The sequence below is a fragment of the Cotesia typhae genome, unplaced genomic scaffold, assembly GCF_013202065.1.
Source record: "Cotesia typhae breed Kobodo isofemale line unplaced genomic scaffold, CoteBio_Ctyphae contig_20, whole genome shotgun sequence".
In the NCBI taxonomy this organism is placed as follows: Eukaryota; Metazoa; Arthropoda; class Insecta; order Hymenoptera; family Braconidae; genus Cotesia; species Cotesia typhae.
In genome coordinates, this window is record NW_027423725.1 from 3786681 (window position 1) to 3804615 (window position 17935).

Consider the following 17935-nt stretch of genomic DNA (forward strand, 5'->3'; position numbering starts at 1 on the left):
AAAAACTGATTAATAAAGTCTAACGAATCAATTGATGTGACAATTATAAAATAATATTAATTGTGCGTATTTTGTTGGTTATAAGATGAGATCTACTAAAAAACTAACAGAATAAAGTTTGAAATTGAAATTACGTCACTGAGGTATAAGCCCCCATTATTGACACTATAAGAGTAATCATGAATATTTGAATTTTTTTATCGTGTTTCAAATCAATCTTATCATCTTTTTTAATAGGACACCGTATTCATCAACAGATTCGGTAGAATCTGGCGCCAAGTTCCGTTCTCAAGCCAGACTACCGAGTGTGTATATATCGTAAGTAGAATCGTTTTTTGAGGTTACAAGTTTTTTTTCAAATTTAATTTGATTTTTTTTTATATGATATTTTATAATAGTAGTTCATGCTTTTTATTACGCGTATTACTTGATTATTGTCAATTATCTTTATAATTTCTATTTAAAATTATTAAAAATAATCAGCACAAACTATAGCGACCCAGATTTTTAGATTTTAACTTTTTTCTTATGTAAAAAGCGGACAGCCAGAGACTAAATAATATAACGATGCATGCTAATCTTATAATAGATGGGAAACTACAGTGAAAAAAAGATATTTGACAGCTTGCAATTACACACGCCAAGCGGCGCAAGAATAACTTTTACATGAACTATAGCTTAAAGGAGATAGTTTGCCACCGGAAATGTAGTAAATTAAAATTGTCAATTTTTATTATAATTACAAAAAAAACTGAAATCCGAACAAAAACAGTTTCACTGTAAAAAAATCGTGCCAAGTCCACGTTCATAAGACTATTAAGAAAAAAAAATTTTATTTCTTTACAAAAAGATATAAAATAAAAAATTAAAAAATCCAAATAACCGATATGGTTGTATATGATTTTCGAAAATTAAAAAAAAATTTTTGTAAATTTAAAAATTAAAAGAAACAATTTTGGAACGTATTTAGTGTGCGTAGTTATGAAATATTTCACTTTTTATGAAATTCCTAAATTGTATCTACTAGGACACTTAAAAAAAATTGAAGTACACAATAACGCATACCAAGTACGTTCCAAAATTGTTTCTTTTAATTTTTAAATTTACAAAAATTTTTTTTTAAATTTCGAAAATCATATACAACCATATCGGTTACTTGAATTTTTTAATTTTTTATTTTATATCTTTTTGTAAAGAAATAAAATTTTTTTTTCTTAATAGTCTTATGAACGTGGACTTGGCACGATTTTTTTACAGTGAAACTGTTTTTGTTCGGATTGTTTTTACTTACACAATTCAATTAATTTACTTTGATAGCAATACATTTAATAACTATTCCATCAACTTAAAACCAACAGATCGAATGTATATATTATTGATACCGCAAAAAATTCAAATGGCCGATTATTGACATACCATTGACAGATCTTTTATTACAGTTAGATTTATATTTTATTTTATTATCTTATCTTGAAATAATAAGATAATTTTGTCACATAAACATCAAAAAGTAGTAAAATCGCTGTAATTCTATTTAAAAAATTTTACTGAATAATTTAATACAACTCATTCAAAAAAAGACTTATCAAAGCGTCATTTGTTGAATCTTCGTGATGGAGTTCTTCAAAAATTGCCGAAATTATGTTGATATTTCTTTCACCTAAGATGCGACTCAGATTATTTTGAGTCAGAGTTTCTGCCCATCTTTCAAGAGTATGGTTGTTAGTCGCCGATAATATTCTGCCCTTATGGATGGGAGAAATATTTACATCGATTCCTGAATTATTTGTAAAATATGAAAGTTCCACCGGAAATATCAACATCTGCAAAATAAATATTTGTCAAATAATTATTCCACTTTATTAAGAATGTAGTCTAGTTGATCACTTTTGAGAATTCGATATTTTTACATTTTTAGAATGAATTCGTATATAAGACTCCCGGGGATGTGTTAACCGATACAAGTGAAGGTTCGCTAATAAAATTTTGGTAAGATTATTTATTTAAAGAAACTTAAAACACGTTTTTATCAAAACTTTGTTTTGACGGAAGGCCAACACGATTTCTCCGGAATCCAAGAGCCGATACTTCTGAAATTTTAACCACATATTTTACACATCAATATTCACAAAACAGACTTCCATCATATTAAAATGCTGATTTTTACTATTTATTTTTACAGATAACAGCGAAAAAAATTAATTTAAATAATTTTTCTGGTTTTTGTTACTTGAAATTAATAATAATCGTTAGAAATTATTGTCAATTTAGTTTTTCCGTTTCATATAACTCGTTGCTGAGATTAGTGTAGGAGCCCACCTGTCTTCAAATTATGGTATTTCATTCGAGTATAAATTTTTTATAAAAAAACTGAAAAAAATTTTCTAATTTTGTAATTTTAGACTTCATTTATCATCCCTAATAATTTTTATGAACATATCTTTTATAACAAGCTCGCGGGAAATTTTCAAATAGCGCCTGTATTTTTAGCCAACGAACTAGACTACACTCTTAAATTATCTACAACATTAACAAATGATGACCTGTAACAAGCAATTGCCTTTTTTTGTAGATGTTACGTAATGTGTTTTATTTCTGTTGGCAAATAACAACAGAATAGTCTCATTCTCGAAAATATTATTCTTCATATTATCTTTCGACTTTTCATTAAGCTTTATTATTTTGAGCGAAGGAAAATGCAAGTCTTGCATTCTGAGCTCAGAACAAATAATTATTTTTGAACATGTGGCATGGTCAGTAGCATATTCCTGGTCAACTCCGTAATTTTGGATTCTCATTCGTTCGTCAAAATAATTGTACTCGCCAGCTTTGAAATTTAGACCTCCTTTTTGATTCTCTTTAAAGCATTTTTCATAGTATGAAGTCACAAATGGTGCTGTTAAATAGTTTTTTTCGTCAATTAATACATTTTCCACGGATATATTACTCGATTCACTGTCAACCAACTCTTCAATATTAAGTACATCTCCCAGAGTAATAGCCGCTCGATTTACTTCATGGCTCATCGGTCTTATCGATTTCATTTTGTATGTCGACAGTTCAGGAAATGACTGTAATTGGAAATTTATAATAGTATTGTTTTCTAACATCCTTAACAGGCTTTCTCGATCATTCAAATTTAAATCAGGAAATGTATACAGAGAGTACTTGATGTCAGTTAGATAATAGAAGACATCAATCATTTTCTCAAGATCTATATTATTGCTTACTGTTACAATTTTACCTCTGTATATTGAATTCTCGAAGAATTCATTATTTTTAATTGGTGATAGAGTATGCTTGAGATTTTTACAAAATGCTTTCTCTCTTATAAAAATCTGAATACAATAAAAAAAAAAAATTAATTTTTAATAAAAAAAAAAAAAAAAAACATTTAAAAACACACACACAGTGACCCCCTCGTAAAAATATTCCTATAAGACTTGAAAATATGGAGATCTGATAGGAACTCAACGTTTAGAAATCAAGATTGCTAAACTAACAATTTCGCAATTTTTGAATATCATTTATTTTTATAGCCAAATAGAAAAAAAAATTTATTTACAACGCATAGAAAACTGTTTGGATTCATCCATTTATTGCCAAATAAGGATAGGTGGACCAAAAATTTACATTGTAGAAATTTTTGGACGCGCTTTCTGTATGGGAAATTAAACTTTCTAAACAAGTAGTATATAATACACCTAGGGAAGTAAAGTATAAGAAATGTTTCAGATCACATGTAATTGTTGGCCGAGGCAAAGCCGAGGTCAACAAACATGTGATCTGAGGCTTTCTTATTTACTTCCCGAAGTGTGTGCTATTTTTTTTGCTCGACGAAGGCAGAAAGCGGTAATTTCGTTTAGCGCAGCAGGCCGAAAGTTGACGCTTTCTGCCCGTCGAGCAGAGAAGGTAATTAATTAATGGATGAAAATCAAAATTTTTGACTGAAATTGCATTTATCCGAGAAATTACAAACATTGCATAATTTGCTATGACAATCTTGTTATAAAAAAACAAAATTTTTGATTAAATTTGATGAACCTCCGGTATTGTCTAAAAAGTTTTCGCTCTTGGACATATTAAATTTTCTGATGCATTGAAATTTGGATTTAGATAATCATTTTGAACTTTCAGTTTTTGAATTTCAGGATGAACATTTTGTTTTTTTTTTTTTTTGTGTTCTGTAAAAAGTATTTATTTTTTCCTTACCTGCAATAGACAAGTACCAGTCGAAATTGACGAAACATAATGGCTTTCATTGTCTCGCCTGAGTCGAAAGACAGCTGTTTTATTCCGTAAAATATTGTAACTAATTCCATTTGAGATTTGTGGAAAATCTTTTTCCGTAATCAGTTCAATATCTACAGATTGTGTTTCTACCATTTTACATAATTTAACGATTCCATATGTAAAAACACTATCATTTACGTAAAATCGACCAATTCCCAAGTATTGATCCCTCAAAATATGAAAGTGTGGGAATAATTTTGAGGGTAAACTGGTCGATATTCTTCCATCAATGAGAACTTTTGGGTAAATAGATTTTTTTAACGATTCAAACCGCAAGCATATTTCATGTGATATTTCATAATTGATGTTGTGATTAATATTTTCTGTTTTTATATACTTAGACCCTTTATAACCATTAAATATATCTCCAATTTTATTATTATTTTTAGTAAAAACATTTAGAGTGTCACCTGCATGATAATCTTCCATTGATATTGCTGTTATCCACAGTTTAATGATTAAAATAACACAAATTTTCTGTACTTCACACATATTGGAGTAAAAGAATGTTTTCAAAATTGATTTTCGAAAAAGTTTGATAATCAGTCGACTAAAACATTGAAACACTTTTAACGATTTTATAAAAATAAATTTTATTTCTTATGACAATTAAAAATAAATTCGGTTACTAGTAACCTGAAGAATACTAGTTTGAAAACGAAAAACTATAACCAACGAAAAGTAAATGTATTTCTAAAAATCATACTACAACACATATTTCTTATCTAATGACATTTTAAAATAACAATTGATTTTTATGATCTATTATAGTTGCTATTAACAATGTTTTCATATTTTTTTTTAAAACTAAATTTATCATGTTATCGATTACTTAAAAAAAAGTCCAAATTCGTTAACTAAGCTTTTGCTAAACATTCAAGAAAATAAATAGTTATAAGTGTGTAAGAAATCAAATTATTGAATTCCCTGCACTAAATTTTTTTAAGAGCAAAATATAGTTTAAATTTATTTCCAATAAAACTTTTTTAACATAATAATTTAATGAATGTTTCTTATCAAGAGAAGTTGTAAAACAACAATTGCTTTCGGTAATAGCTTTTTGCAAAATTGATTTCATATTGTTTTTATTTCTGAGATTCTTTGACATCAATTATTTTAATGAATAACAAAAAAAAATTGGCAGTGATGTGACAAAAATATTATATTACACCCCTCGGGAAGGAATATAAGAAAAGCCTCAGATCACATGCCATTGACAGATCTTTTATTACAGTTAAATTTTTATTTTATTTTAATATCTTATCTTAAAATAATTAGATAATTTTGTCATATAAACATTAAAAAGTAGTAAAATCGCTGTAATTCTATTTAAAAAATTTTACTGAATAATTTAATACAACTCATTCAAAAAAAGATTTATCAAAGCGTCATTTGTTGAATCTTCGTGATGGAGTTCTTCAAAAATTGCCGAAATTATGTTGATATTTCTTTCACCTAAGATGCGACTCAGATTATTTTGAGTCAGAGTTTCTGCCCATCTTTCAAGAGTATGGTTGTTAGTCGCCGATAATATTCTGCCCTTATGGATGGGAGAAATATTTACATCGATTCCTGAATTATTTGTAAAATATGAAAGTTCCACCGGAAATATCAACATCTGCAAAATAAATATTTGTCAAATAATTATTCCACTTTATTAAGAATGTAGTCTAGTTGATCACTTTTGAGAATTCGATATTTTTTACATTTTTAGAATGAATTCGTATATAAGACTCCCGGGGATGTGTTAACCGATACAAGTGAAGGTTCGCTAATAAAATTTTGGTAAGATTATTTATTTAAAGAAACTTAAAACACGTTTTTATCAAAACTTTGTTTTGACGGAAGGCCAACACGATTTCTCCGGAATCCAAGAGCCGATACTTCTGAAATTTTAACCACATATTTTACACATCAATATTCACAAAACAGACTTCCATCATATTAAAATGCTGATTTTTACTATTTATTTTTACAGATAACAGCGAAAAAAATTAATTTAAATAATTTTTCTGGTTTTTGTTACTTGAAATTAATAATAATCGTTAGAAATTATTGTCAATTTAGTTTTTCCGTTTCATATAACTCGTTGCTGAGATTAGTGTAGGAGCCCACCTGTCTTCAAATTATGGTATTTCATTCAAGTATAAATTTTTTATAAAAAAACAAAAAAAAATTTTTTAACTTTGTAATTTTAGACTTCATTTATCATCCCTAATAATTTTTATTAACATATCTTTCATAACAAGCTCGCGGGAAATGTTCAAATAGCGCCTGTATTTTTAGCCAACGACCTAGACTACACCCTTAAACTATAAATTATCTACAACATTAACAAATGATGACCTGTAACAAGCAATTGCCTTTTTTTGTAGATGTTACGTAATGTGTTTTATTTCTGTTGGCAAATAACAACAGAATAGTCTCATTCTCGAAAATATTATTCTTCATATTATCTTTCGACTTTTCATTAAGCTTTATTATTTTAATTGAAGGAAAATGCAAGTCTTGCATTCTGAGCTCAGAACAAATAATTATTTTTGAACATGTGGCATGGTCAGTAGCATATTCCTGGTCAACTCCGTAATTTTGGATTCTCATTCGTTCGTCAAAATAATTGTACTCGCCAGCTTTGAAATTTAGACCTCCTTTTTGATTCTCTTTAAAGCATTTTTCATAATATGAAGTCACAAATGGTGCTGTTAAATAGTTATTTTTGTCAATTAATACATTTTCCACGGATATATTACTCGATTCACTGTCAACCAACTCTTCAATATTAAATACATCTCCCGGAATAATGGCCATTGGTTTTACTTCATGGCTCATCTGTTTAGGATAGCATCGTTTTCTAACATTTTTTATAGGCTTTCTTGATGATTGAAATTTAATTCAGGAAAGGCATACAATGAATAGTTAATATCATTCAGAAAAAAGTACTGATCAATTATTTTCTCAAGCTGTATATTATTGGTCACAGTTATAATGTGACCTCTGTATACTGGATTCGTGAAGAATTCATGATTTTTAATTGATGAGAGACTATCCTTGGGATTACTACAAAATGGATTCTCTCTTATGGTAATCTGTATGCAACAAAAAAAATTACTTTTCAATAAAAAAAAATTTTTTAAATTCATACAACAAAGAAAAAATTTTTTTATTATACCTGTAAAAAAAAATACATGTAATTATGTAAATTTTATGTCATTTAATTTTACGGCTTTTATTGGGCAGAAAATTGAACTTTCTGAACAAAACAATCAATTAATGGATAAAAATCAAAATTTTTTAATAAACTTTAAATATTGTCTAATACTTTTTCGCTCTTGTACGTATTAAATTTTCTGATACGTTGATATGGATTTGGATAATCATTTTGAACTTTCAGTTTTTGAATTTCAGGATATAGTATACTACACGCCTGGGGAAGTAAAAAAGAAAACCTCAGATCACATGTTTGTTGACCTCGGCTTCGCCTCGACCATCAATTACATGTGATCTGAGGCTTTTCTTATTTTTCCTTCCCAAGGGGTGTAATATACTATTGTTTTTTATGTTCTGTAAAAAGTGTTTATTTTTTCCTTACCTGCAATAAACAAGTACCAGTTGAAATTGATGAAACATAATGGCTTTCATTGTCTCGCCTGAGTCGAAAAACAGCTGTTTTATTCCGTAAAATATTGTAACTAATTCCATTTGAGATTTGTGGAAAATCTTTTTCCGTAATCAGTTCAATATCTACAGATTGTGTTTCTACCATTTTACATAATTTAACGATTCCATATGTAAAAACATTATCATTCACGTAAAAGTGATCAATTCCCAAGTATTGATCCCTCAAAACATCTAAGTGTGGAAATAATTTTGAGGGTAAACTGGTCGATTTTCTTTCATTAATATGAACTTCTGGGTAGATATATTTTTTTAACAATTCAAACCGCAAGCATATTTCATTTGACATTGTGACTAAAATTTTCTGTTTTTATGAACTTAGATCCGTTATAACCATTAAATATATCTCCAATTTTATAATCACTTTCAATAAAAATATTAAGAGTGTCGCCTACATGATAATCTTTCATTAATATTGATTTTATCAATAGTTTAATGATTTAACTGTTTAATTTAACAGTTTAATTAAATAACACAAATTTTCGGTATTTCACACATATTGGAGTAAAAAAATTTTTCAAAATTGATTTTCGAGAAAGTTTGATAATCAGTCGACTAAAACATTGAAACACTTTTAACGATTTTATAAAAATAAATTTTATTTCTTATGACAATTAAAAACAAATTCGGTTACGAGTAACATGAAGAATAATAGTTTAAAAACGAAAAACTATAACCAAAGAAAAACAAATGTATTTTTAAAATTAATACTATAACGCATACTTCTTATCTAGTGACATTCTAAAAAAACAATCGATTTTTTATGATCTATTATAGTTGTTATTAATAATGTTTTTATATTTTTTTCGTAGATTTCATAGAAATCTAACTATTGCATTGGTCCTCATGACGGAACTTTTGATAAATTTTGCTATATTTCGACTATACTCGTCGAGCTGAGTCGGAAAATGCATATGGTTCCAAAGTTTATGTATGTATGTATGTATGTATGTATGTATATATATATATATATATATATATATATATATATATATATATATATATATATATATATATATATATATTAGGGTGATTCAAAAAAAAAGAATATTTTTTTTTCGTTTGGTACTCTGAAAAATAGGTTCCTAGACACCTCTAAGAAAGCCTCTCCAAGCATGAGTTCTTAATTGTAACGGGAAGGTCCTCCTTCTTACAGTTTTCTATTTTTTCTTATTATCAGATAGAAAAATTTATATCTCGCTTCCAACTACTTGAAAAAATATCTTGTTCCTTAGATTTTGTAGGAAATTGAATGCTCTACAAAAAGGTCTCTTACGATTTTTTCGTAAACCCAACCGTTTAAAAGATATTAACGGTTAAAGTTTGATTATTTTTGGGAAAATTATTTATTTCTTATGAATTTTATAACTCAATGAAAAAAATCATTATGAATGATGAAACTCATAGTTTTGTAGGAAATTTACTGCTCTATAAAAATGGTCTCTTATGATTTTTCGATCAAGTTGAGCGTTTACGAGATATTCATCGTCAAACATCAATGCATATCAATTTTTCTAGTTTTTGATCAATAATTCGAAAAATTTCAATTTATTCTGTGAGTTTCAAGGAAATTTAGACAAATTTGAGTTTTTATTATAAAAGCAACTCCTATAGATGTTTTCTGTTCAAAAATTCATTTGAAAGTTTTTATTCTAATAATATTTTTTTAATTTTATCTTTAATAATTTAAAATCTTAATCGCGTTGTCATTTATTATTATGAAATTTGTTCAGTGCGTATTTTTAAATTGTTTTTCACAAAATATACATAAAATTTTCGTTCGAGGGGATTTTTGTTTTGAATTCCATTTCTTCTTCTGTTTGTCTTCTGAAACTAACGCCATCTATGTTTTTTACTCTCAACTATCTTCAGTATCTACCCATTTAATACCGTATTTTCAGTGTTCCTAAAACTGATCATCTTGAATACGTAATAAAATAATTCATTTTAAATAAGTCTTATAATCATCACATAAATTTATTTATCATCAATTAACCTACAATGAATAAAGAAATACGTTTTATCGGAATACCTCTACAAAGAATTTCGGAACGTAAGTTACCAAAAGTGAAAGAGGTTATGCGTGTGTTTTTCTACCAACTTAAAATTTTAAAGTATTCAATCAAACAAAGTGCTAAAAATTCAGTTGACCAAGTTATTGAACTGTGGAGAAAAAATCAGATTCCAACTAGTGGAGCTCCTAATGCAGTCAAAAATTTCTTCGCTATCACAGTCAATGGTTAAAATTACAAAAAAATTTCGATAAAAAGAATTCAGCGCAAAACGAAAAGGAAATGAAATTTCAGACTGATCTTGAACAATTATTCGACATTGTGAGCGAAAAATCCTTAAAAGTGCTTGATGATAATATTAGAAAGTTGTATTTGGATCAAAAATTCGGTACCCATAAAGAGATTCTTTCTAATAATGTACCTGTATCAAACTTAACCACAACTATGATGGGAATAGATGAGAGTAGTAAGTATCGGAGATATTTAATTATTATAAAGTCAGGTAGTAGTGTAACTTTTCATAGATGACTAGATGACATTTGACTAGACAATTTTTGGAGTCCTTTCTTAATTATTTGTCATCAAAATGAATAAATTCTATACATTTTCTTCGTTTAATTTATAAAACAGATCTTATTCCAGACTTAGATCAACCGTCTACCAGTCATGCGATTGTTCCAAGTGAAAAATCAGAGTCGTTCTCTACGTATACATTAAGTGGAGTTACAAATTTTGGATCTGATTCAGAGTATGAACCTCCAATTCCGACAAAACGAGCAAAACTTGATGTCTTAACTCCTGAAGTCATTTTTGGACTCGACCGAGCTAATGTCAGCAGTAGAAATGCGATGTTTATTATTGCTCCGGTTTTACTAGCAGTAGGTATTAAAATTGAAGATACAACGCTCAGTTATAGTTCAATTCAACGAGCTCGTATGCTTCAAAGAGAAGACATTGCTAAAGGACTTAATGACAACTTTAAGACACACGATAAATACGTTGTGCATTGGGACGGAAAAATGCTGAATGACCTTGTTGGATCAAAATCTGTGGAACGGCTACCAGTTATTTTAACTGCATTTGGTACCGAACAATTACTTGGGGTTCCAAAAATGAATTCTGGGACGGCAGACAATCAAACTGACAAACATCAGCCATTTTATCGACATTGAGTGAATGGGGTATTACTAATTATGTTAAGGCGATGTGTTTTGACACGACGGCAGTTAATACAGGTAACTTATCAATGATAATTTAATCTAAAAAATATTTAATTATTAACGTTTTAGTTTAATTTTTATTGCTTACTGAATTTCACTTTTGAAATTATTGAGAATTATTTACTCATTTGGATTTTAAATATAATCTACAATTTGTTGAAAATATTAAATTTAACGATAGTTATCTATTTTCTTTATACAGGAATTCATAACGGTACATGTAAGGCAATTGAAAAGACTTTGGGAAGAGAGTTAATCTGGTTACCATGTCGTCACCACATTTTTGAGATCATATTGAGAAGTGCATTTGAAGTATATTGGCCTGTGTCATCTGGGCCAAACGTACCAATGTTCGGAAGATTTAAAAATCATGGGATGAAATAAATAAAACTAATTATAAATCTGGAATTGAAGATACTGTTGTTGCTGATATCATTTTGGATAAAAAATGAAATGAAATATCTAGTTTAATTGCACAATTCTTACAGGTATGATTTAACTGCGATTTTAAGAAAAAAATTTTCTTGTTTCTGACAAATTTTTAATTGTTTTTGATAGTTACTACAACCCCGAGATGACTATAAAGTATTGTTGGAATTGTCGTTGATTTTCCTTGGAGAAATGCCTCAAGAAGAAATTTTTTCAAACGTCCTGGTGCAATTCATCATGCTAGGTGGATGGCGAAGGCAATTTACAGTTTAAAAATGTTTCTATTCAGAAATGAATTTAAACTTTCTAATAAAGAATTGGACGGTCTTCGGCAAATTTGTATATTTATAGTTACACTGTATTTAAAAGCTTGGTTTTCATCAACTTCTGCAACAACTGCTGCTAATCATGACTTGCAGTTTTTGAAAAATTTATTCGAGTACAAAAATATCAATTCATTGATTTCTTCAGCAACTTGTGAAAAAATGATTTTGCATTCATGGTATTTAAGTGATGAACTTGCCATTTTATCATTATTTGACGATACCGTTTCATTGGAAGTAAAAAAAAATATTGTTGGAGCTATTAATACTCGTAACGGTACAGATTCTAAAGCTAAAAAATTTATAATTGATAAAAACGATTTGAATTCATTAACGCAAAAAAGCCTGAGTGACTTTGTTTCTAAAAAGTCTTTAAATCTCTTTAAAATCTTTGATTTACCATATGACTTCCTTGATAAAGATATTGAATCGTGGCCTACTAATGACAGTTACATTGAAAATAAAGAATACTTTAACCAATTGAAAGTTGTTAATGATTCAGCAGAACGAGCTGTTGCATTAGTTAGTGAGTATAATCAATGCTTGACAAAAAATGAAGAGCAATTCCAATACTTATTGCAAATTATCAAAGAACATCGAAAAAACTACCCAAACTGCAATAGAGGAAATTATTTACAGTAAAAGTGAACCGTTATGTTGAAAATATTGAAAATTATATGGCAGTTGATAATTAAATAAATAAATTCTTCGATAAAAAAGTGAAACACATGTGAAACACACTAAATTGAATTATATATTTAAAAAAATGCACTAATTTTTTGTTTTAATGTAATCAAACATGTCCAAGACTAAAAAAACTAATTAAAAAAATAGTTCATAACATATTTCTATACATAGAAACTCAAATTTGTCTAAATTTCCTTGAAACTCACAGAATAAATTGAAATTTTTCGAATTATTGATCAAAAACTAGAAAAATTGATATGCATTGATGTTTGACGATGAATATCTCGTAAACGCTCAACTTGATCGAAAAATCATAAGAGACCATTTTTATAGAGCAGTAAATTTCCTACAAAACTATGAGTTTCATCATTCATAATGATTTTTTTTCATTGAGTTATAAAATTCATAAGAAATAAATAATTTTCCCAAAAATAATCAAACTTTAACCGTTAATATCTTTTAAACGGTTGGGTTTACGAAAAAATCGTAAGAGACCTTTTTTTGTAGAGCATTCAATTTCCTACAAAATCTAAGGAACAAGATATTTTTTCAAGTAGTTGGAAGCGAGATATAAATTTTTCTATCTGATAATAAGAAAAAATAGAAAACTGTAAGAAGGAGGACCTTCCCGTTACAATTAAGAACTCATGCTTGGAGAGGCTTTCTTAGAGGTGTCTAGGAACCTATTTTTCAGAGTACCAAACGAAAAAAAAATATTCTTTTTTTTTTTTAATCACCCTAATATATATATATATATATATATATATATATATATATATATATATATATATATATATATATATATATTTTTAAATATATAAACTTCAACCAAGAATAAATAAAAAAATTTTAACTAATAAAATTGTCTTACTGAAATAATAGCAATTTCAAACAGACAAAAATATAGATATAGACAATACATACAATAATTATTGAAAAATCTTTGATTTTGCTTGCTCGGTCTCGCTCAGGACTTCGCTAAGCGCTTGATGTATGTCATAGCATATTTGCGAGACTCTCAGCGAGACGGCCAGCGAGATGTCCGGCGAGACGTCCAGCGAGATATTCAGCGAGACGTATTTAAAAATACGTAATTTATTTTGTCAATTCTCCGGAAGTTATATTTTTAATAATCGCATAATCTTAAGTCAATAATGTTTTCTGTGAAAAAGAAAAGATAAAAAAAAATATACAAATACGTTCTAGGTTGTAATTGTATGTTTTGTTTTTTTTTCTGTGAGAAATCGAACTTTTCAAATTAAATAAATATCATTTAACTTGAAGTCTGCTGTGGCAGTGTTACTTAACTTATTTATTATTCTTTTTTATTTTTTTTTTAATTTCTAAAGCTTGTCTGTGATTGGTCAATTTACATTTTGAATAACTCAAAAACTATTGAAAATAACGAAAAGCGACTAAGGAACTTTATTCTTAGAATCGACTCCTCTATCTACAGTTTTCCGCTGTGAAGGTCATTCTGAATCACCCTGTATATATATATGTGTGTGTGTGTGCGTGCCTGCGTGCGTGTGTGTGTGCCTGCGTGCGTGTGTGTGTGTGTGTAAAAGTATGTGACCCTCTTATAACTTTTGAACGGCTCCACCGATCGAAAAGCAGTTGGTGGTGGCATTTGATTAGGTTCCACCAAACTTAGATTTCCTAAAAATTTGAACCGATTCAGACAAGATTTCAAGAAATCTAAAAAAAACTGCAAAAAAAATTTTTTTTAAGTGGTTTTTTTGGAATAACTTTCAAACGGCTTTACCGATCGATTTCTAAAACTAATCAGCTCTCAACCTTCAAAAACAACGTCGACCAACGTCAACCGCGTCAAAATCGGTTGATTTGTTCGGGAGATATCGTGAACGAAAGAAATCGAAAAAATCAAAGAAGTGGAATTTTTTAACAAAAAACTCTAAAATCTTACATCTGATCAATTTATGTTAACAAATTGTTTATAGTACTTAAAAAACTGCATCGATTGCTGCAAACCGCGTAAAAATCGGTTTATTAAATTAAAAATTATAGCAGTTTGAAAATGAAAAAAATCGTTTTTCATAAAACTTTTATAAGACTTGGGTTCGAAGAGCTCAAGAAAATCAAACAGCTTATTTTTGAGCTTGGAGAGCTAAAAATATGACAATAAATTGTTGAACTCGAAAAGCTCAAAAACATCCCAAAAGCGGCAAAATTGCAAGCGCGTCATAACTGAAGTTAGCGGGAAGTTGCAGGGATGGCCTTTAGGGTCAACCGTTTTCCTAATTTTTTTAAGAGCAAAATGCAGTTCAAATTTATTATTAATAAAATTTTCTTAACATTATTATGTAAAGGATATTTCTTATCGAGAAAAGTTGTTAAACAATAATAGCTATTTATATCAGTTTTTATTAAAAATGATTTTATATTGTTTTCCATTTTTGAGATTTTTTGATATCAATTTTTTTCATAAAAAACAAAAAGAAAAAGGCAGTGGTATGAGAAAAAAGTTGTATTTTTACTTTATCCCATCTAGGATCATTAAAACATTCTTCATTACAGAGATGGTTAGTGTTATTATTTTTTTATGATGTACTCAACTATGATCATGTATTTGTTTTTGTTAATAGAAAATTTAATAACTTCGTTAAAGTCAAATTAATTAAAAAGAAATAAATTTCATAACTTTATTCTGTCAATAACTTATATTATATGAACTATACAACATTTTTAGCAGTTTATAAGTTTAATTGTAATTATGGAACATCATGTAATAAAGCAAAATGACTGACCGATGTTTAAATAACTAAATTTAATCTACTAATGTCACTACCACGTACAGCTAAGTCAGTACAGTACGGAACTTTCACGCCAGCGTGTACCAGGTCCGATTCCCATTGTGAGAAAAGATTTTATCAGGTAATCTGGAGTAGACGCGAACTACGATAACGTAAGGCTGATAAACCGTAAAATCACGAATACAACTAAAATTAAATTAAATTTTTTAATTACATTCGCATTCTTTTTAGTCCTGGCAAATTAGTCCCCCAAGGCTTGGTCCAAGCCCTGAGCCATTTATTTCCCAAAAATCGACAACAACATTCAAAGTGTTTCAAATTGAATTAAACCCACTCAAAAATTATTTATCTTCCTTAAAGTTTGCTTTTCGTAAAAAAATTTTTTTATTTGGTCATATACGGCTTAACATGGTTCTCTATTTTCTGATCTAGAAACCATATAGTCATGTAAGACGATACATAAAAATAAAAAAATTGAAAAAGGGTTTACCCTGCAGTTCTTTCCTCAAACTTGCACCTATCTTCATGCTCAAAATACTTAAATTTGGAAAACAGTTGAATTTGCAAGCATTCAAGCTTTGTAACCTTGTATTCTAACCGTTGATAAATTATATAGACTATTCCAGTTAATTAATCGATATTCGACGTGAGAGAAAGGTAAATAACTATTGACAATGCCAAATAATATGAAAACAGTTATCAATATTTTACTTTGCTAGCATGAGATAACAAATCGTTCCCTATAAATTATTAAGCTTAAACTGAAGAGCGCTTGCGTGATTTCAGTGATGATCGTGACATTGTGCAGAGCATATATTTCTCATTTCTTTAAAAAGAAAATTATACTATCAGTATGTTGTATTACCAACATTACAAATCTATACAACATGTTTCTAGTAGAATTCTCGGATTATCACCATGGACTTACAATAAAAAAGAAATTTGTGAATTCTCATACGTCGGAACATTTTATAACATATCAATAAGCTTAATTATAATTTTACTCGGTGTTTACGAAGTATTAGATGAGTCATTCGCCGATAAGTTTCCCGGAAAATTAGTTCCGTTGATAATAGTCAAAATAATATTCATAACATTGTTATGCACGAGTTTTATTCCACTTATTTACATTATCAAACAAAAACAGCTAATAAGAGTTATGAATCGCTTCAAAGATGTTGATAGGGTGTTAAGCAAGTGCAAAAATTATGAACGAAAGTACGATCACACTAACATCGTAATATTTTGTACTAATTTCTTAACAACTATTTTTTTAATATTAATATTGGACGCATGTTATTTTTCGGTAGCCAGAATTTTCATCGAAAATCTGCCAACAATAATCGGCGGGGGTGTGATGATTCAGTATGCTATGGTAGTTAACAAGTTAAACAAAAGATTCGACATTATTAATACAATTTTCTTAAAGTTGAGTAGTTTCAAAGTGGATGCTACCCCACAAGTATTTTCTGTGACTCAAGTAGCGTCGTCGCGAAGATTGGTCATTAACGACATTGATAATCTCAAATACGCGTTTGTAGAATTATACGAAATGTGCCAGTATACTGCAGACTTTTACGGAATGTCTGTTTTAATTTCTATTCTTTGCTATGCTGAAAGAATTATATTTTGTGTGTATCTCAGTCTTTTACCGGCATTGGAACTCGGGAATTTTGAGACGATATGGCAAGTTACGGCGCCACGTTTGATATGGATTGTTTTCGTATTCCTAATGTTTACTGCGAGTATTACAACAATCAAGAAACAGGTATGTTACAGAAAAAAACACAAACTTCTAAAAAAATCGGAATACAATCGGAAAATTTATTTTTAGACGAGTCACTTGGTGAAAAATATAACCGCACTGCGAGACCGAAGTATAACAGATGATAAAATTGTGGAAAAAGTAACTATTTTGATATCATAATTGATGTTATTAATCAATAAAATTGATTTCTTTTCATTGCAGTTATCTCAATTTTCCATCGATCTCTTGCATTTAAAGGTAGAATTCACTACTTATGATATAATGCCTTTAGATCGTACCCTTCTCGCAGTAGTGAGTACAATTTATTGTATCAACATTTGTCACCGAAAGTGTTATCTAACAGACTATTTTTTCAGATCACGGGTACCATTACAATGTATCTAATAATTGCAATACAGTTTGCCGACAGCCCATCTTCGGATAAAACCAAATTATGATCACGTATTTTCTTTTCTCATCAAATCAACGATAAAAAGGTTAATATAAAGTACGCACTGACATAAATATTGCAGCAATTGAGCAATCGATATTGTAACGTGCAAACAAAGTAATTACCGTGGAATATTAAAACTGCATACAGAATAGAATCATAGCTATAGAATAAATTGTGATACCATACATTTAATAATACTAAGCTCCAATATGCGGTGAAAAAAGTTACTAATTCAGTGTGTGATCAATATTTTACGTTTCAATTGTTTTGAGACAAGTTGGACTCTCATCCTGGATGTTAAGCACACTCAAATAAAATTAA

The 17935-nt window shown here is 28.7% G+C and overlaps 2 protein-coding genes across 2 annotated transcripts; both read left to right on the forward strand.

The window, feature by feature from the left end:
* The first annotated feature begins 103 nt into the window (after positions 1-103).
* LOC141538292 (putative gustatory receptor 28b) lies at positions 104-17909 on the forward strand. Its single transcript, XM_074259675.1, has 6 exons — positions 104-143; positions 238-318; positions 17058-17181; positions 17248-17319; positions 17383-17472; positions 17538-17909. Exons 3-6 carry the CDS (start codon positions 17146-17148, stop codon positions 17616-17618), a joined length of 279 nt encoding a protein of 92 aa, XP_074115776.1. The 5' UTR covers positions 104-143; positions 238-318; positions 17058-17145; the 3' UTR covers positions 17619-17909.
* LOC141538232 (uncharacterized) lies at positions 10254-11152 on the forward strand. Its single transcript, XM_074259609.1, has 2 exons — positions 10254-10446; positions 10611-11152. Exons 1-2 carry the CDS (start codon positions 10263-10265, stop codon positions 11150-11152), a joined length of 726 nt encoding a protein of 241 aa, XP_074115710.1. The 5' UTR covers positions 10254-10262.
* Positions 17910-17935: the final 26 nt, after the last annotated feature.